This window comes from Hemicordylus capensis, chromosome 12 (assembly GCF_027244095.1).
Source record: "Hemicordylus capensis ecotype Gifberg chromosome 12, rHemCap1.1.pri, whole genome shotgun sequence".
Classification (NCBI taxonomy): Eukaryota; Metazoa; Chordata; class Lepidosauria; order Squamata; family Cordylidae; genus Hemicordylus; species Hemicordylus capensis.
The window spans coordinates 21197131-21218452 of record NC_069668.1 but is presented as its reverse complement, the minus strand read 5'-3'; the positions used below and the strand labels follow the sequence as shown (position 1 = coordinate 21218452).

General features: G+C 50.1%; 1 protein-coding gene across 3 annotated transcripts in view; it reads right to left on the bottom strand.

Moving 5' to 3' along the window:
• Positions 1-18318, bottom strand: part of GOSR1 (golgi SNAP receptor complex member 1) — a 36002-nt gene extending 17684 nt beyond the window's left edge. For 2 of the 3 annotated variants that reach the window (XM_053275172.1, XM_053275175.1), the window contains exons 1-6: positions 18195-18318; positions 15902-16022; positions 14527-14614; positions 12662-12769; positions 11058-11149; positions 10304-10378 (exon numbers count right to left, since the gene is read on the bottom strand). In XM_053275172.1, the coding sequence (XP_053131147.1) occupies positions 10304-10378; positions 11058-11149; positions 12662-12769; positions 14527-14614; positions 15902-16022; positions 18195-18231 (521 nt within the window). In that variant the 5' untranslated portion in view covers positions 18232-18318. The remainder of the gene's footprint in view (positions 1-10303; positions 10379-11057; positions 11150-12661; positions 12770-14526; positions 14615-15901; positions 16023-18194) is intronic. The other variant, XM_053275174.1, reaches the window with a different exon arrangement.
• Between the last annotated feature and the right edge of the window lie 3004 nt (positions 18319-21322).

Genomic DNA, 21322 nt, shown 5'->3' with positions numbered 1-21322 from the left:
ACATCTGCAAAAAATACAAGCTACCTGTAGCCAAACATTGGTGGGACCATAAATGGAAAAAGTTGTAAAAAATGAAGATGCAAAAGTATTATGGGACTTCCGACTACAAACAGACAAACATCTGCCACACAATACACCAGATATCACTGTAGTCGAGAAGAAAGAAAAACAAGTCAAAATAATCGACATAGCAATACCAGGGGATAGCAGGATAGAAGAAAAAGAAATAGAAAAAATCACCAAATACTAAGATCTACAAATTGAAATTGAAAGGCTGTGGCAGAAAAAGACCCAAATAATCCCAGTGGTCATTGGCGCCCTGGGTGCAGTTCCAAAAGACCTTGAGGAGCACCTCAACACCATCGGGGCCACAGAAATCACCATCAGCCAATTACAAAAAGCAGCTTTACTGGGAACAGCCTATATTCTGCGACGATATCTATAATAACAACGATATTGATGATAAAATTCTGGCATCCCAGGTCCTTGGGAAGGACTCGATGTCTGGATAAAACAAACCAGTCAATAACACCTATCTGACTGTGTAAACAAGAAATCTTCATCATCATCATAAAGGCCACACTACTCGGGACAGCATGAACACGATGGCACTATCTTTAATTTTTCTTTAGTTATCCGAGACCCTTGGAAAGGGCCCGATAATTAAAGTACAAAATCCAGTCAATAACATCTGGTAGATTGTTGTAAATAGCATCAGCATCATCATCATCATCATCATCATAATTTCTTTTTAGATTGTGAGCCCTTTGGGGACAAGGAGCCATCTTATTTATTTATTGTTTCTCTGTGTAAACCACCCTGAGCCATTTTTGGAAGGGCGGTCTAGAAATCGAATGGATGGATGGATGAATAAATGAATAAATAAATATCTCCTTGGCCTTCTCCATCTCTACAGTTGTGTGGAGGCTCTGAGACCAAAGTTGGATGTTTTGATTTATTTGCAAGGATGGCAAGAGCATGCATTTGCTAAGGTTAACGACCAGCTTAACTCAGATTTATCACCACTAGGGTTGACATGCCCGGAACTCCCTCCGAGAGCATAAGCGTAACAGGCTGTAGCTCGCTCGCGTCTTCGGAACCCGCCACCCAGGACTTCCTAGGCTTACCCCAGCTGACATTAAGCTGCAGCACATAACCGCATTTGCCCACACCCATCCCTTAGGACTCTGGCTGTGCTGCGTATTGCTCAAGTACATAACACACAGCAAGAATTTCATTAAAACCCAAAGTGCTCCGTCAGCCGTTCATCGCCACGGTAATCCATCAAACAAATCCAGCCATAGCAGGCAAGGGACCCAATACAGGCGCCTGCTGCACAGAGGATTGTAAACAGAGCGGTTGCGCCGGGTTTAGCGGCAGCAGGGGGCAGCTTTCGTTTCGGAAAACCACGGTTCGAGCCTTCCTGGCGACCCAGACGGGCTTGAAAGTGGGCGGGCCGTGCCCGCTGGAATCGAACCTGGCGGCATTATGCCCGAGGAGGAGGAGGAGACGATGCAGGTTTGCTGCGTCTGCACGGGATGCCGAACCGGGGCCTTCTCGGTGTAGAGTCTGGGTGGCCTTGAGGCCGAATCTCGTTTCGTTTTTGCAAACTGCCACGAGATTTCACGAGGCAGCCGTATATTTTTCACCGGCCTCGCCCCCAGGCAGCTTGCACAAGTTAAAACATGGAAAAACTCCATAAAAGCCGCATTAAAAATCCATTAGAACCAATAAGCAGCTGTTTTAAAACACAGCCACCCACACCCGAAAAATTAAAAAGACGAAGACCAAACAGCAGGAAAGGGTCTCAACTGGGGGGTTCTCAAACTATAATCCCCAAATAACGTTGGACTTCAACTGGCATCTTCCTGGCCACTGTGCCTGGGGGATTATGGGAGTTAGAACATAAGGACAGCCCTGCTGGATCAGGCCCAAGGAAGCCCATCTAGTTCTGTTTCACACAGTGGCCCACCAGATGCTGCTGGAAGCCTTCAAGCAGGAGCTGAGGGCATGCCCTCTCTCCTGCTGTTACTCCGAGCCATCCTGCCTTTGAGCCTGGAGGTGGCCTCTAGCCCTCCGACTAGTAGCCCGTTGATAGACCTCTCCTCCATGAAGTGATCCAAACCCCTCTTCAAGCCATCCAGGTGGTTGGCTGTCACCACATCTTGTGGCAGAGAATTCCACAAGCGGATGATGCGTTGTGTGACAAAGGACTTCCCTTTGTTGGTCCTAAATTTCCTGGCCATCCATTTCACGGGATGACCCCGGGTTCTAGTGTTACGCACCAAGTGGTTGAAGTCCAACAACCTCTGTGGACGCGACCCACTGCCCTGAGGGGTAACAGCCTGAACCAATCAAGTATTCCGTTGCTTTTTAGAAGCAGCTGCTGAAGTCAGAGACTGGACACCCATGGGGAGGGCGTTCCAGAGCCCGGGGGCAGCAACAGAGAAGGCCCTGCCCGGCGGGCATGACAACTGAGCGTCCCTCAACGTTGGCATGCATCGGTATCAAAATACGATCAATAAAATTGAATTTTAAGCACAGAGCAGGCCTAGGCCTCGTTTTTAAACAAGGGTCAACACAGAAGGAAGGCGTCCCGTTCCTTGGGAACTTGGGAAGTTACAGAACAAGCAGAACCCTGGGCAGAAAAACGGCCCTTCGGTCAACCTTTGCGGCACGGATTCCACCACCGGCATGCAGTGGGGCTTTTGAATTCCACCCTCTGGATCGTCTCCTCTCCACAGGCCACTGGCTCCGCAATAATATAAGCGGGCACTTGCAAGGTTTTGGGGGGTGGGGGTGGGCAGTTGCCATGCCAGAGGAACCCCGGGGCTGGGCGTGCGCAAACATGGCCCTGCTGCTGCTGCTGCTCAAACCGATGTCCTCCTTTCAACTCCGCAGCTTGCTTTTCGGTGCAGGTCCCCAGCGGCCGTCCACAGCTGCAGCCCCCAGGAAAGAGCGGCTGTTGTTTGCGCTAATGAAGCCCGGAACGGTCCGCGCCAAATGGGCCGGGCGAGAAGGCGGCTTCCATCTGATTCCAGGGAAGTTATGTATAAGTGATCATCAGGATCCCAGGAGAAGCAGCCTCCCCCCACCCCCCCGCCCCACTTGGACACAGGCACACAGCCTCGCCTCCCCCCTCCCCGGTCCCTGTGCCCTACAACTGCGGCGACCACCTACCCTGACCGGCAGCAGCTCTCCAGGGTTTCAGGCTCAGGGGGTCTTTCCCATCCTCCCTGAAGATGCTTCCAGGGAGATGAACCTGGGCCTGTTGGCATGCAAAGCAGATCCTCTTCCATGGAGCTACGGCTGCATCCCCTACGGCAGGGTTTCTTAACCTTGGGCCCCCAGATGTTTTTGGACTACAATTCCCATCATCCTCAGCCACAAAGGCCATACCTAGGGTGATGGAAGTTGTTATTATTATTATTATTTACATTTATATCCTGCTCTTCCTCCAAGGAGCTCAGAGCGGTGTACTACTACATACTTGATTTTCTCTTTCACAACAACCCTGTGAAGTAGGTTAGGCTGAGAGAGAAGTGACTGGCCCAGAGTCACCCAGCTAGTTTCATGGCTGAATGGGGATTTGAACTCAGGTCTCCCCAGTCCTAGTCCAGCACCCTCACCACTACACCATGCTGGCTCATTGTGATCCAACAGCATCTGGAGACCTAAGGTTAAGAAACCCTGCCCTGCGAGGAATATCTCACAGCACTCGCAGGTCGTCTCCCTTCCAAACGTAAACCCAGGCAGACCCTGCCTGGCCAACAGGATAAATCATGCCCCCTACCAGAAGACCAGCCCTCCCCCTCAATTACTCACAGGCCGGGTGTGAAGGCTAGAGTCCTTCCCTGCGCTTGCCCCCCACTATCTGGAATTCAGAGGCACACTGCTCCAGAGTGTGGAGGTTCCATTTCCAAAACCTAAGCCATTCCCCAGGAGTCTCTCTTGCCCCCCTCCCTTTTAGAGACACACACTGGTCCCTTCAGTGCGGATGGAAGAAATTCTCCCCCTCTGCCTTCCCACCCTCACTCAGCTTCAGAACTCCCCAGGGCTCCGCTCTCCCAAACACACCCAAGTGCTGAGCCAACAAACCCTAACTCTCTTAGTCCAGCACTTTGCAGGATGAGCAGCGGAAGCCTGTCCATTCATCACCAAGCCCTGGGCCTCGGTTTGATGGAAACCCTCGTCATGGCAGGGCGGGGGGAGGAAGAGAACCGCGCGGCAGATCAATTATTTACTCTGCTGGCCTAAAAGGGTGTGAACAAGGAAAAAGTCGGGCAGAGCTGCCCTGCTTTGCCGGATGTGGCGGAGAGGAGCCGACGTCAGAGACGAAACATATTGCACACACAACCTCTGGCCAGGAGACGGCCGCTGCAGAAAGAAAGGCAAGGGCAGCGAGAGACAGAAAGACAGAGGAACATAGGAAGCGGCCATAAACTGAGTCAGACCACAGGTCCATCTAGCTCAGTATTGTCTACCCAGGCTGGCAGTGGCTTCTCCCAGGTGGCAGGCAGGAGTCTCTCTCAGCTCTATCTTGGAGATGCTGCCAGGGAGGGGACTGGGAACCTTCTGCTCTTCCCAGAGCGGCCCCATGATCCCCTATGGGGAATCTCTTCCAGTGCTCACACTTCTCGTCTCCCATTCAAACGCAACCAGACAACCAGGACTTCCTGGATCTCATCTTGCCTCTGCCGGAAACTTGCTAGTGGGCAAGCCACACAATCTTTCAGCCTCTGTCTTTGCCATCTGCAAAATGGGGGGGGGGGGGGCGGCGCCCTGAAGAAAAGCCGAGCCTTCTTGAGCAGTGTTCCCTGTAACGGGGATTCCCAGATGTGGTTGACTACAACTCCCAGAATCCCCAACTATAATGGCTTTTGCATGGGGATTCTGGGAGTTGTAGTCAACCACATCTGGGGACCCCTGTGAGAGGGCACACTACTCTGGAGCAGCCCTGCAGCATCCTGGAACGTGTGCACAGAGTGGTGGGAAGTGTAGCCCCTTCCCATGGCTTTCTTCCTAGAGTTCTTAAAGGGACGGCTCCGTCTCTCTTAAAGGGCCCTCCCAGCGCTGAGAAAAGACTGCGTGAAGTGGGAAAGGGCCCTCACGCTGAAGGTTTTTTGTCCAAGGGGCCGCTGCTCGAAAAACAGCAAAGATCAACATAAACATGGATTATTAGTCCAAGCAACAGAAAGAACAGATCGAACCTTTTCTAAATAGACAACAAGCCAGTATATATTGAAAACACACACACACAAAACTCTTTCACAGTTGTCCCGCAACCCACTGACCTGAGGACACCCCATGCCAAAACCCAACTGAGGGAGGAGCTCTCCCTGTGTGCCATCGGCCTGAAAGGGAGCCGTGTCCCCTGCGAGACGAACGGGGCACGTGCCACAGAGCCCCACCCAGCACTGGGCTCTTACTCAATTAACTTTGGGTCAAAGGCATATTGGGGGAGATGTGATGAATGGGTCCTTTTTTTAGCCATCAGATTTATGGCGTATCAATCAAACGCTTTATAATTAAGGCCTCAAGCAGCCCTATTAAGGGCACTAAAGATAAATGAATACTCCATCGCTCTTCTGACAGGCGCTGTCCTGTACATGAGCGAGAAGCTGTACCTTCTAAATTATGCACAAAGGGGCACAATCCACCAGGAACAGACCCACGGCAAGCTTCACCATGATCCATGGGAGCAAAAGGAGCGTAGCTCCTGGTCCCATCCCCCCCCCGCGATGGGGCTTATCCAGGAGAAGGTCCCTAAAGGACTGTGCCCCGCATCTGCAGGAGCCAAAGGTCTTTCACATTCGTGAGTGCACCTACACAGGACTGGGTCTGCCGTCAGCTCAAAGGAGGGCAGAGTCAAATCCTCAGGGCACAAGTTCGGCTTCCTGAGCATCAGAGCGGATGTTTGTGAAAAATGGGACCAGGGGCCAGCCCTTAGGGTGATGAGGGCAGGCTTGAAGGTGGCTGGGGATGAGGGGAGTTGTTGTCCACGGCCGGAGATGACAGGAGATGGGTCCTCAGATGTTGGACTACAAGGTCCCAACCTGAAGAGGAAGAGGGGGGGCCGAACCCAAAACTTCCCTTGGTCTTATTGGTACACTAAGGGGCACCTGACATTTCTCCAGGTAGGCTGCATGCCAAGGGCCCCTGAAACCCTGGATAGCTGCGGCCAGTCAAGAGTAGACCATCCTGGGCTAGGCAGAGCAACGGGCTGACTCGGGTGAAGCAGCTTCAGGCGTTCAAGCGATCTGATGGCAGAGGGAAGAGCTGACTCGGGTTTTTTTAAAAAACCTAAGAACAGCTCTGCTGGATCCAGCCCAAGGAGGCCCGTCCAGGCCAGCATCCTGCTTCACACAGTGGCCCACCTCATGCCTCTGAGAAGCCCACAGGCAAGAGTGGAGGGCAGGCCTTCTCTCCTACTGCTCCTCCCCAGCAACGGTATTCGGAGACATCGGGCCTCATAGGAATAGAGGCAGCTGCCATATACCGAGTTGGACCCTTGGTCCATCTAGCTCAGCGTTGTCTACCCAGACCGGCAGCAGCTTCTCCAAGATTGCAGGCAGGATTCTCTCTCCACCCTATCTTGGAGATGCAGCCAGGGAGGGGACTTGGGACCTAGATGCTCCTCCTAGAGCGGCTCCATCCCCTAAGGGGAATATCTTCCAGTGCTCACACATGTTGTCTCCCATTCAAATGCAAACCAAGGTGGACCCAGCTTGGCAAAGGGCACCATTCATGCTTGCAACCACCAGACCAGCTCTCCTCTGAGGCTGGCCTCTAGCCACCAGACTAGTAGCCACCGATAGACTTGCCCTCCGTGCATTTGTCTAAACCCCTCTTAATGCCATCCAGGCTGTTCGCTACCACCACATCTTGTGCCATCTCACGGCCTTTGCACGACACCCAGGACAAGCACACGCCCTGAGGCTCGCCACCGCCTCCAGCCCGCTGTGATCCAAAAAGGCCTGTACTCCCGAAAAGTGAAGACCGGGAGCCGGGGGGGGGAGGAAAGACCCCGAATCACCTTCTAAGCGAGCAAGCTACCAATTCACTGCCCCCCTTTCTGTGGAATTTAATAACAACCGGCCTCTTCCTCCGCCTATCCCAACACCACCAACCACCCTGAATAAGATACAGTGGTCCCTCGACTTACGAAGATAATCCGATCCGAACGCACGTTCGTAGGTCGGAATTTTCGTAAGTCGAAAAGCGCATCCACGGAGGTCCGGAAACACTCGTAAGTCGAGGAAACCGCATCTAAAAATTCGTAGGTCGAGGAAGCCGCATCTAAACCGGCAACGACTTCCGGTATTTTTTGTCGTTCGTATGTCGAAATCTTCGGATGTCGAGTGCTTCGTAAGTCGAGGGACCACTGTATACAATTTCCAGCTAGAGGTTCTCACGGGGCCCGTGATTGCAGAGTGACAAAATCACTTTCAATGGCTCTCCACGGCCCAGCAGAAAAGAGCATTCTTGGGGTGTAGTGCGCCCCCTTGTGCCTGCAGGCTGCTATTGTAAAGATAAGCCCAAACGGCTACCGATTTCAAGGCTGCTGGTTCGAATCCCCGCTGGTACTATATCGGGCAGCAGCGATCTAGGAAGATGCTGAAAGGCATCATCGCAAACTGCGCAGGAGGTGGCAATGGTCAACCCCTCCCAAAAGAAAACCACAGGGCTCTGGGGGCGCCAGGAGTCGAAATCGACTCGACGGGACACTTTATTTTCACCTAGCACATTAATGCACCAAAAAGACCGTAGCCAGCATCTGCCCTCCACACCTACTCCAAATTTCAATCAAGGCATGGGAAAACATTCCGGCCATCGTTTCACTTACAAGGAGCAGAAAAATATTCTCAGGACGAAGAAAAGAGAGGTTTCCCACTTTGGATGTGACCCATCTAAGGGGCCCGGATCTTTTGATTACTTGGGGGGAGGCAGGGCCTTTGTTATTAGAGTGTTGGACTAGGATGGGGAGACCCGAGTTCAAATCCCCATTCAGCCATGATAATAGCTGGGTGACTCTGGGCCAGTCACTTCTCTTTCAGCCTAACCTACTTCGCAGGGTGGTTGTGAGGAGAATCTGAAGTATGCAGTACACTGCTCTGGGCTCCTTGGAGGAGGAGCAGAATATTAAAAAATGTTTAAAATGTCAAAAAGAAGAAGAAGGAAGTGCTACAGAACACATTGCTAAGCTTTATGGGGGCAGAGGCTTGTACCGGCTAGAGCCCACCTGAGCAGGTGAAGTATATCATTAAATATATTTATGCAGCATCACCCATGCACACGAGACTTAAAAAAGAATGCGAGGACAGATCCCTGCCCGGGGAGGGGGGGGCTTCCAATCTAGCTATCAACATCAGGGAGAAAAGAGAAACAGTGGAAGACAATGTGATTCTTTCCAGGGCACATATCTAGGCTTACTTGCAAGCACAGTATGGGGGTAAAGCAGAGCTGCGAAAAAGGCATCATGACAAAGATGAGTTTTGAGGAGGAATCTGAAGGAAGGAAGAGATGACGCACACAATGTGGGGAAATCCACAACAGCTGAAACGTCCACACGTCTGTTTTTCTTTTAAATTGCCACAATGCCCTTGGCCAATATAACAAGCTGCAAAGGACCAGAATGGGTGGCCAGAACACACCTGCCAAGGACTGAAAGAAATCTCCACTGATCTGCCTTTCGGCAGATCACTCCGTTGACTCCAAATCAATTTGCACGTTCCCAACGCTGCAACCGGAGTGTGTGTGTGTGTGCACTTTTTGAGATGCTGAAACAACTTGCGTGGAATGGCTGCCACATGCAATTAGCATGGAAGTCCTTTTTCATTATTTCTCTCTCAGAACCCACCAGAAGAATCATTTTTAAAAAACCACCCACATCTCACACACACAAAAACCATCACACACCTCCTTCTCACTCTGCCCCGCCAATTAAAATGAACTGCCCCCGAGGGAGACGGGCTACAGATAATTAATTGACTAATTAAGGAGTAGAGACCTAGGAATACTCCTCCACTCCGTACTGTTGCCTAGAGCAGGGATGTCCAACCTCAGGGGCCCAGAGGCTGCTGGACTCGAACTCCCAACAGCCCTTGCCACAATGGCTGGAGACCCAGAGTTGTGAGCGGTGCTCCCTCTAAGGCATGCGCATGTGTGCGTGCTCACACATTTTTCTGATGCTCGCTCAGTTCATGTTTGATCCTGCTCAGGTTGAATCAGGAAGGCCCCATTCTGAATGCAGGTGCGCACACACTTCCTTGATCCTGCTGCCCAGAACAAAACTCATTCTGCACACAGATAGAAAAATTTAGAGGGACCACTGGTTGTGAGCCCCTGCTCTAGAGAATGGAGTGGGCCCCACAAGAGCACAGAACACAACAAGCCCGGATTTCAGCCAAGGCACACCAGGCTTACCAAAACCTTGCTGGATTCACAAAGAACAATATTATTCACGAAGAAGAAGAATTCTAAAACCTTGTTTTAATATCTATTTTATTCTATTGTTTTAGGGTCATGTATTTTAATTTGTAACTTTTAAATATTTTGAATTTTGTACACCGCCTAGAGATGTACATATCAGGCGGTATAGAAATATAGGAACATAGGAAGCTGACATATACTGATTGGTCCATCTAGCTCAGTCTTGTCTACACAGACTGGCAGCGGCTTCTCCAAGGTTGCAGGCAGGAGTCTCTCTCTTGGAGATTCTACCAGGGAGGGAACTTGAAACCTTCTGCTCTTCCCAGAGTGGCTCCATCCCCTCAGGGGAATCTTTTCCAGTGCTCACACATCAAGTCTCCCATTCATATGCAACCAGGATGGACCCTGCTTAGCTAAGGGGACAAGTCATGCTGGCTACAAAACCAGCTCTCCTCTCCATATATGATACGATAATGACTATGGAACACGGCTGCACCACTTTCAGCCCTCCTGCAGATGCTAGACTACAACTCCCATCATCCCTGGCTAGTGGCCACTGTGGCTGATGGGAGTTGTAGTCCCAAAACAGCTGCGGTGGGGGGCAAAGTTGGGCAGGCCTGCTGTAAGGGAAAACTTTCCACATTGGACTACAACTCCTATAATCACCAGCCACAGTGGCTAATAGCCAGAGATTATGGGAGTTCTAGGCCAACATCGGCAGGAGGGCCAAAGTTGAGCAGCCCGGCCTTAAAGTTTGGCAGTGCTAAAGGATCACGGCTGTAACACAAGGAATGAGTCTAAGACCAGCAGCAGCAAGGGCAGATGCCATGGGAAGTCCCCACTTCACTCCGAGAAAGAATGAGAGACTCACTTTCGAAGGTGCTCGTGTTCCTTCAGGAAGAGTTCCGTTCTTCTGTTGTTCACGCCGCACCCACTTTTATACGACCTGAAACAGGTGGCCAAAAGCAAAGACTCAGACAGCAGACACACACTTTTTGCTTCCAACGGGGATTAACGCGTGCTCAGTGGTTCCCAAACCAACAGGGATGCTACGGTGACATCTAGGCAGCACAGCGGGGATAAGGAGAGGTTGTTTTTGAGGGTGGGAAACTGGATTTCAGAAGACGCTTCCATCATGAGGCAAAGTGGGTCGTTTCCACACGAGAAGAACTGGGGGGGTGGGGAGAAGCACCTTGCTCCCTTTCCAGCGGAGGTCCCTCATCGTCCATTTTTATACTTAGCAGAGAGCGCAAGTAGCTTGTGTGGTTTGTGACTCTGGAACGCGCTCCCTGCTGAAATAAGAGCCTTCTCATCTTTGAATTTTAAAAAGAACTTGAAGACTCTTCACCCAAGCTTTTTCATCTGACTGCAGTTTTAAGTTGTTTTAAGGTTTTTACATTTGTGTGTGTGTGTTTTAACTTGTTTTATATTGTCAGAAACTGCCCAGAGGTGGAAGTTTGGGGCAGTGAACAAATTTGAGAAAGAAAGAAAGAAAGAAAGAAAGAAAGAAAGAAAGAAAGAAAGAAAGAAAGAAAGAAAGAAAGAAAGAAAGAAAGAAAGAAAACCGTCCCCTCTTCACGGAAGGTGGTGTTACAGTGTATATATGTAAAACAACAACAACTTACTCAATATCCTTCCGGACGGACCCCAAGAGATTCTCTCTTTCCCGGACTGCCAGGAAGTTTGCTTTGGTTTTATGGAATTCATGTGTGTAATCCTGCAAGAAGGCAAAAAGATCCCACTCAGATCTGTGAGACCCCACTGAACAGTAGAAGGCTGTGGCATTAGGTCCAACTTAGGTCTCTTTGGGTCCAAAGAGAGCGCCTCCTTTGTCATGAGCCCTGCCGCCTACTATCTGTTTATGGTTGCCGCTGGCTCGTTTGGAGGCTACTCGGGGCTGGGCCTTCTCTGTGGCTGCCCCAGGGCTCTGGAAGGCGCTCCTGGTCAAAATAACTGCTTCTCCATCTTTGGATGCTTTTAAAAAGACCCTTGACACCCCTCCGGCTTTTAGTTAATTAATTTTAAACTGCTCATTTTGCAAAATGGTTCTATCCTGTTCCATACTTGCTCTATTTTAAATTATGTGCACCGCCTAGGGATACAGACGACAGGCAGTACATCTATATGCGAAGCAAAGAAAAGAAATAACAGGTGTTAAAGCTGAAAATATTATTGGTGAGTGAAGAGGATGGGCCAACAGCTTCCACTCAGTATACCTGGGCCAGAGTTCCCTCTAACAGAAAATCCCAGATATTCTTGACTATAACTCCCAGCCTCCTCAGCCAAAGCCCACTGCAGCAAGGGATTCTGGGAGCTGTAGTCAACAACGTCTGGGATTCCTTCTTACAGGGAACGCTGCTCCAGGTACTGTGGACTAAATCACCCCCAATCACAGGAGACAGCACCTGCCTGCTTGCCTGCAGAAGGTTCCAAGTTCCCTCCCTGGCACCATCTCCAAGATCAGGCTGAGAGAGATTCCTGCCTGCAACCTCGGAGAAGCCGCTGCCAGTCTGGGTTGACAATCCTGAGCTAGATGGACGAAGGGTCTGATTCAGTGTATGACAGCTTCCTAGGTTCCTGAGCTGCAGGCTCCCGCCATCCGTTGCAAGAGATGGGAGGTGCAGGGTCTCATAAACCCCAGCCACAAGGACCTTGGTTAGGGATGACAGAAATAGCAGCCAACACTGGGAACCAGAGGTCCTTGTAATTTTTTTCATCTCTTTGCGGAATGAGTTTTGTTCTGGGTGGCAGAATCAAGGCACTGTGTGCGCACCTGCATTCCAAGTGCGGCCTTCCTAATTCAACCTGAGCGGGATCTAAATCAATGGCACGGACATCAGAAAACTTGTGAGCTTCTGGTATAAAGTAGTATTCTCTTTTTTTCTGTCCTGAACTGATTGTGAAACAGAATGATGCCACATTCTAAGCATGAGCAAAGAGAGAACACAAACCCCGCTTTCTGCAGGACCTACTCAGTTCAACAGGCTGCCCCCAGCTCTGATTCCAAGTGGAGTTGCACCTTCACTTATACAAGAAAGATTTCAGAGCCCCTGTGAACGAGACCCCGGAAAGGAGGACAGTCCCTTAGGTGTCTGAAAAGAGAAGGCTCTAGCATACCAAGGAAGGCACGAAGCAAATGGAGTCGGGATCGCATATGGCCGTCAAGGCTGAGGAGGGCACAGCTGAAGCAGCAAGCGAAGAAGACCAGCCACGCACGGGCCTCGCTCACCTGCAAGATGTCTCTGTGCCGTTGCAGGGTGTGCATCAGAGCTGCGTTCAGGGACGGCACTCCGGCGCTACTAGTGTACTCCGCCATCTTGTCATTGATCCCCATGAGCTGCAACAGAAAGGGCCAGGGGGCGTCACTCTTGGGCAGGAAACGGCCGTGCATTGGAACGAGAGGCCACCGGCTTCCTTCGTTCATTCATTAGATACGGTTTCAATGGTGTTTTAATAGTTTTAACTTTTTAATTATAATTGTTGAAATGTTTTAATCTTTTATTGGCTGTTTTGGGCAGTGTAGAAATGTATTAAATAAATAGACAGATAATTAAATAAATGAATGAAGAAATAAATAAACGAGTATGCAGGGCTTAAAACAGTCAATTCCGTACAGTTTGAAAAACCAGCCGGAATCCGGCTGGTATGCTTGCAAGATAGTCACAAATGCTCTCGGAAACCGTGGCTTGAAATGATAAAAGGAAGTGAATTTAGACATTGGGAGGAATTTCTGAATGGCAGGAGCTGTCCAGGGATGGAACCGTCTCCCTCAATTCTAAGCCCCACTTCCTTAGAGGAGAAGTTCACTGATTTCAACAGACCCCCACTTCTAACAGAGCATGTATCTTTGCGATCAGATCTTTACCTCTTACTTCTACGAATATTCTTAGACCACTTTTCAACCAAAGTTTCCAAAGCAGTTTACACAGACAAAAATAAATAATAAATGCAGGACGGTCCTCTGTCCCCGCAAAGGGCTAACAATCTAAAAAGAAACATAAGGGAGACATCCAGCAAATATCCATTGGAAGAAGATGCCATGCTGGGGTTGGATAGAAAGGAAAGGAAAGGTTGTGCTGTCGAGTCAGTGTTGACTCCTGGAGACCACAGAGCCCTGAGGTTTTCTTGGAAGAATACAGGAGTGGTTGACCATTGCCTCCTCCTGCGCAGTATGAGATTATGCCTTTCAGCACCTTCCTATTTCGCTGCTGCCCAATATAGGGGTCTCCCATATTCTGGGAAACACACCAGCGGGGATTTGAACCAACAGCCTCCTGCTCTCTAGGCAGGTTACTTCCCTACTGCAGCATTAGGTGGCTTGGGTTGGATAGAGCCAGTTACTTATTTATCAGGATTATATTATTATTATTATATTATTATTATTAACCTGCTTAAAAGCAGGTTAGGCCCATGTCAGGCCTAACTGAGACAAAATTTAAGAAAAAGGGAGTCCCATACGAATGGCAAGGGTGACCCAATTTAAGAATTAAGACAAAATATTCCTCAGTTTAGGTGCTTAGGTAAATAATTGCTTGCCACGCAGCTGCTAAAGACAGAGCAACCACGCCATTGGGGGTGGGTGGGGGTGGCTATCTGAGGAACATAGGAAGCTGCCATATACAGAGTCAGACCCTTGGTCCATCTAGCTCAGTATTGTCAACCCAGACTGGCAGCGGCTTCTCCAAGGTTGCAGGCAGGAATCTCTTTCAGCCCGATCTTGGAGATACTGCCAGGGAGGAGGGAACTTGGAACCTAGACACTCTTCCAAGAGCGGCCCCATTATCTCCTAAGGGGAATACCTTCCAGTGCTCACACATCAAGTCACCCATTCAAATGCAGACCAGGGTGGATCCTGCTTAGCTAAGGGGACAAGTCATGCTTGCTACCACAAGACCAGCTCTCCTCTCATAAATCCTAGTTGCTTTGTGAACAAGCTGTTGCCTATTTTAACATTTTGTTTAATTTAAGGTTTGGAAGTTTTTAAGGGGACTCAACATCTTTAAAGGCTACAAACCTGTGTGGGCCTAATTCCAAAGCTGACATCATCACCACAGCAAATTGCAACAACAAGCAGCAGTTACAGAGCTGGCCTACCTTGCCCAGGAGCTGCTCAATTTCCACAGCCATTGTTTCGAACATTTGGTCTTGGCTCGATCCATTGAGGAGGGGGGTTGTATCCAAGCTGCATGGCAAAGGAGAGAGAGAGAGACTTTTGTGAAAGTTGTGGCACAGAAACAGGAAACTGGGGTGCCATTTCAGAAAGCCTTGGTGGGGACTCCTGCACTCTGGAAGGTCCTGAGTACATGGCCAAAGGACTGGTGACTAAATGGCAGCACTGTTCTAACCACTCCCTCCCCTCCAAAAAAGGCAGAGGAACATAGAAACCTAGGAAGCTGCCATATACTGAGTCAGACCCTTGGTCCATCTAGGTCAGTATTCTGCACAGACTGGCAGCGGCTTCTCCCAGGTTGCAGGCAGGAGTCTCTCTCAACCCCTCTCTTGGAGATGCTGCCAGGAAGGGAACTTGGGACCTAGATGCTCTTCCCAGAGCGGCCCGATTATAGCACTAGCACTAGCAATAGCACTTACATTTATATACCGCTCTATAGCCGGAGTTCTCTAAGCGGTTTACAATGATTTAGCATATTGCCCCCAACATTCTGGGTACTCATTTTACCGACCTCGGAAGGATGGAAGGCTGAGTCAACCTTGAGCCCCTGGTCAGGATCGAACTTGTAACCTTCTGGTTCCAGGGTGGCAGTTTTACCACTGCGCCACCAGGGGCTCTTATCCCCTCAGGGGAATCTCTTCCAGGGCTCACACATCAAGTCTCCCTTTCATATGCAACCAGGGCAGGCCCTGCTTAGCTAAGGATTGCTACCCCAAGACCAGCTTTCCTCTCCTCTCCAGAGGCTGGCCTGGGAGCTCTGTTCGAAGCTCAAACACCCTGTTTAAAGTGGTTTGTTGTTGTTTATCATTATTATTATTTATTATTCAAAGAGAGAGAAAATAACTCTTCAGGGCTTGGCACCTGTGTACCTTCAGGACCACCTCTCCCATCTAACTTTGACCTGCCCTGTGAGGTCATCCCAGGTGGGCCTTCTCAGAGTTCTGGGCCCAGGGAAGGTGCGTGGGGCCCGGGCTCATGCGAGGGCCTTCTCTGTGGCAGCCCCCTCCTTATGGGACACCCTGCCTCCTGAGATTCGTAATGCCCCCTTCCTTTCTGTCCGTTAAGAAGCTCCTGAAAACCTATCTATTCTGCCAGGCATTTAGTTTTTAACTTGTGTGTGTGGTGTTTGTTTGTTTGTTTCCCCCTTGTCTTTGCTGTGGTCGTTTTAGTTTATGTCAACCACCTCGAGTCTAAGGAAGTCAGGAGGTCAATCCATTTGCTAAATCAATCAGTGAGCAAATGATGAAAAACCATTTCCCAACGAAAGGTAAAGCAAGGTAAGTGGGAGCAGGTGAGTACCTATACCTGTCGCGTCTGCCCTCATGGGAGCCACTGTGGCTGTAGCTGGTGCAGAGCTTGCTGAAGGAGACCAGCTTCAGGTCGAGTTCGTTCTCCAGCTGCCGGGCTTGCTTCCTCAGATCTGCGGAAGAAGAGGACGCACGGCTCAAACCCTAACCTGCATGGTAGCTAGATGCTGCGTAACAGCAGCGAACACACAACCACAACTGACACAGTCATGATCCAGTCGGTTTTAATTTTTTTCTTCTTTTATTGTTCTTTTTAAAAAAAAAAAGAACTTTGTATTTGATCTTTGATTGAAACAAACATTGATTGATTCCTAAAAGATTGAGGATGCACAACCACCACCACCACAACAACTATTTATATATTGCATGTCGACAAATGTTTCCATAGCGGTTTACATAGAAAATAACACATGGATAAATCAATCAATAAGATGGATCCCTGTCCACAAAGCGATCACAGTCTAAAAAGAGATGTAAAATAGACGCCAGCAACAGTCACTGGAGATACTGAGGAGAGCTGGTCTTGTGGGAGCAAGCATGACGTGTCCCCTTAGCTAAGCAGGCTCCGTCCTGGTTGCATATCAAAGTGAGACTAGAAGTGTGAGCACTGGAAGAGATTCCCCTCTTAGGGGATGGATCCCCCGCTCTGGGAAGAGCAGAAGGTTCCAAGTTCCCTCCCTGGAAGCATCTCCAAGATCGGGCTGAGAGAGACTCCTGCCTGCTACCTTGGAGAAGCCGCTGCCAGTCTGTGTAGACAATCCTGAGCTAGATGGACCAGTGGTCTGACTCAGTGTATGGCAGCTGCCTATGTTCCTATGTACTGTGCTGGGGATGGATAGGGCCAGTTGCTCTCCCCCTGCTAAATAAAGAGAATCACTGCGTTAAAAGGTGCCTCTTTGCCCAGTTAGCAGGGGTAGCGCACCAAAGGCAAAGCGCCTGCAACGTCTATTCACTTTCTCCTGCTTCTCCGAGACTCCTGCAGAGTTAACAGCCACTGAGAGTCTCTTCTCCTCCATGTATGGCCTTTGATAATAGCACAGTGGGGAAGTAACCTGCCTAGGGAGCAAGAGGGTGCCGGTTCGAATCCCCGCTGGTCTGTTTCCCAGACTATGTGAAGCACCTCTATTGGGCAGCAGCGATCTAGGAAGATGCTGAAAGGCATTGTCTCATACTGCACAGGAGGAGGCCATGGTCAACCCCTCCTGTATTCTACCAAAAGAAAACCACAGGGCTCTGTGGCCGCCAAGAGTCAAAACCAACTTGACAGCACAACTTTATCCCTCCCATAATATGACACCCCTTCCACATCTCCCTCTGTAGGGCCTATCCCTTTCTAGGCTCCATTCCTAGAAAGGGAATCGGCATAGCTTTTATTTCATTGTTATTTATCGTTAAATGTATATACCACCTTTCATTACAACAATCCCAAGGCTTCCATCTGCATAGCGGGATGGGACCCACCACCCCTCCTGCCAGCCTTCCCTCAGAAATCAAAGACGTGGCCTTTTTTAGCAGGTCAGATGCCCCTCTTCCCCTGGGCCCCCTCGGCTTCTATGCTCTTGCTCTTTTTCTTAATCTTCTTCTTGTAAGCGCTTGTGTAGTCAATAAAAACACAGAGAGATTTAAGCGTGTTTTTCACTGATGGCTGTGAGCCCTTGAGGGTCAGGGAACCATCTCCCTATCGTCAGTCATGTTTCTGTGTAAACCACTTTTGAGATTCTGTTGTTGTTGAAATGCGGCATATGGATAACAGCAGTAGCAGAGAAAGGGGAAGGGGCGATAGGTCATGGGTTGGAACCTATCACCAGTCAAGCCTCCCTGTTCAGAGGCAGTCTACCTCCGACAGACACCGCGTGAGGAGGCAAACCGTGGGTGGGGTGCGGGCAGGGCTGCTAACTGCACACCCCACGGGTAGCCTTCTGTGGGCAGAGGGCAGGAAGTGGCGGGGGGGGGGGACTTGGCCTTGGCCTGACCCAGGAAGGCAGCTCCCGGGCTGAGGTGTTTCCTACCCCACTTTCCCTTCACCCCACCCCACTGGTGCTGGGGCCCCTCTCCAGGCCTTCCTGCTCCCCTTTCTAGCCCCCTCCCCAGATAGGAGCCTGTGGAACCTCCACCCCCTTGACGCCTCCAACTGCACTCCTTTGCAGCCCAGCCCACCCGCTTCATGCCCCTCTTCGGGGCGCCCCACAGCCCTCCTCCTGCCCCCGCCCTCAGGGCACCCCCAGGCCTCCCCGCTTTCCCCCTCGCCAGCGTCTCCTCCTCCTCCTCCTCCCACCGACACTCACCCTCCCAGTAGTTGCTGCTCGCCCCTACCGCCGCCATCTTTGTTGTCCAACGTCAGCACGGGCCATAGAGGGGAAGGCGGCTAGAGCGCCGCTCTCCCCTCTGTGCTTCCGGTCCTTAGCGCGCACGCGCGCAAAAGGAGGCTGAGCGCCCATGGCAGGCTCATAGAGGTAATAAGAAAGGATACGCTAGAGTTACTACGCCCATGACCTGAAGAAAAAACTTCCGGGTACCTCTGATCCCTCTTTTTCTACCCCCCACCACCCTAGATTTTACTGGACTACAACTTCCAGCAGCCCCTGTTTGAGCTCGGGGCTGGGAGGTCCTTTATTCGCAAACCGGAACTCTCAGCTGTGGTTGACTACAACTCCCAGAATCCCCAGCCAAAGGCCATTGCAGCTGTGAATGCTGGGAGTTGTAGTCAGCAACATCAGGGAAGCCCTGTTAAGAAGCAACTGTGGGTTCGTCTACACGAGACTCAAGCTGGTTGAAGAGCCAAACTGCCCCCAGGAGGGTAGCTCTGCAGGAAGAGAGAACTGTGGAATGAGGGGGAAATGCCTTTTCTGAAAGCTGATTTGTAATCACTTTGTTCTCATGGAATGGGAAAGTGTCTTTGCACTGGTCAAGAAATGGTTAATAGAGTCTGCAAGTTGCCTTGCCAAATTGCGAGCTGTAAAGCCATAAATTTGCTGACAGGCTAGAGGGGGGAAAGGCGGGGGTTTCCTTGTATCTCTTGAAAAAGCAAAGGCCTGAAAAATAACACCATCAAGGACATTTGGCTAGAGAAAAAGAAATGTTTCATTGTACCAAGAGGAATGCAATGATTATAATATTTGTAATATGACGGACAATGATGTTAACCAATGAAACGATTGGTCCCTCGGGGCTGAATGTTGATGCCCAGCTATGTCGTTATGCCAAAGTATAAAAACTTGTGACCCAGGCAGCTGCGTGCGTCTCTCTGACTAGCTGTTAAGCTCAGAGAGGAGCCACCAGTGCTGGGTTAAAATAAATGGTGATTATTGCTTCCTTCAATCATCCTTGTTTGTTTTGGTTTGTGGTAACTGGGCCTCCCAGGTAACATAAACTGGTGCTGTTCAAGCTCAGATGGTCTGCTGGTGATTTACCTGAGACCAAATGCCTTTCCCCATGGCTCAGGAGCTGTTGCAAGCAACAGGCAACCCTCTCTGTAGACATGAGGGCAGAGGCCCAGGCAAGCAGGAGGTAAATCTCAAGAGGAGAAGTGCAAGTTGCAGGAGATTGGCACAGATTCACTTGGAAAGGTGCAGAGAGGTAGAGATGTTTCAGGAGGTTTATTTGGTGCATGTGATGTAAAGGCTGGTTAATTGTTGAAAGGCAGATGGAAAGGGGCTGGTTTAAGGAAAAGAAAAGGAAAGGTGTGAGGTACTGAAGGTTTGGCATGTTGTTTGGAGTTGCTTGTTGTGAAGCCAGGAAGGTAATGTTTGGGTGGTTGTAGGACAAGGAGGGACAGACAGAAAGTGGAGAAGCAGGGTTGTAGGAGAGCAGAGAAGGAAAGCAGCAGACAGGGGAGAGGAGATAGAAAGGAAGTGGAAGGCGTGGTGGGACGGGAAACCGGAGGCCACCAAAGTCCTGATAGCGCAGGATGAAGCCGGGAGCCTTCCAGTAGGCTTGGGCAGAGAATGCCCAAGGAAAGGCTCATGGCCAGAGACAAAAGTTTAACTTTTGGCGGCCACCACTTCAGAAGGCATGGGTAAGTTGAGCAGGAGAAGGAACAGGTCAGGATATAGAGGAGGGTCACAGGGAAGGAAAGGAGTGCCCCACGAGAAACCGGGAACTCCTGCCTGGGAGGCCGGTGGCCACAACACAAGTCTGGCAGAAGGATGCCACAGGGACAGGTGTTGGAAGACCACCATCACAGGGGCCCCCGAGAGGCAGGAGCCAGGAGACTTTGTCAGCCTGGCCTCCCCAAGGAGGGCGAGGACAAACCGGTTACCATCAGCACAGGGGGCCAGAAGATGAGACACAGTAAGGAGATCTTCTGTCTGCCCAAGGTTGTTTGGTGTACCCAGCAAGTGGCTGTTATGCACTGCAGGGGCTACCAAAGGGGGGATGGCAGGAAGGCACAAGGCAACAGGAGGGCTGACCAAGCAGCCCAAAGAGTGGCTGAGGGTCTGCAAACAGATCCAGCCCAACAGGGGATCCTGTTGTCCAACCCACAGATCTCTGGGACTCACAGCACCCAGAACACCCAGAGGATGAAACCAGGATGGCTGAGTCACCAGCCAGGGACCGGGGCTGGTCCTTTCAGCCAGACAGCAGGCAGGCAATGCTCAGAGGGTTGGGACACGCTTTGGTAGAACACTACCATCAGTCCACCCACAGGGGAAGAAATGGCCCCGCAAGGCTACTGCAGGAATCCCTACATGTCTGCAACGTGTCTGCTTAGGGGAAAAAAAGCTTGTGCACGTTACGTGACATGTGCCAGGATAGGAGCCCGTTGTGCTCCTTGGGGCTCAGGTAGTAGAGGCAGCCCTAACTGAGTATATCCAAATTGACTTCACTGATTTTCCCGGCCAGGGACAGTTCACCAAGTCCCTGCACCTGCTCACACCAACACGGGGTGTTGACAAAAGGGAAGTTTTCAACGGAATGAAAAGAATGTTGATTTATAGACCATTTTGCTAGTGACTGTGTTTTCTTGGGGCTTCTTTGTTCCGCTTGACTGGTTAACTTGTTCATGGGTTAAGCCCTAAACAGACTTAACTGTTATATCACAGTTTATTTTGTTTAAATGCAGTTTGAAATATGTAGCTGTTCATTTTGTTGTGTTTTTTTTAAATGATATTTAAAATGTGAACTTCCCTGTTTTCCATCAAAAATGTTTGTTTAAATGTTAACTGTGACTGATGCTAATTTCAGGGGAGCTGTGGGTGTGTATATGTGTGTATGTTTCTATGGGTGTCCAGAGATGCTTCTGTGAAGATTCTGTTCCTGAGAACTTTATTTCTGTTCAGTTCTGTTTCTATTAGGTTTTGTGTGAAATTCCACGTTTTGATAAAATGCAGAGGGTATTCTGCCTTTCTGCCTATTTGTTTTGCTGATGGGTGTGTTTTTTTGTCATATATGTGAGAGTGTTTTGGTGATTTGC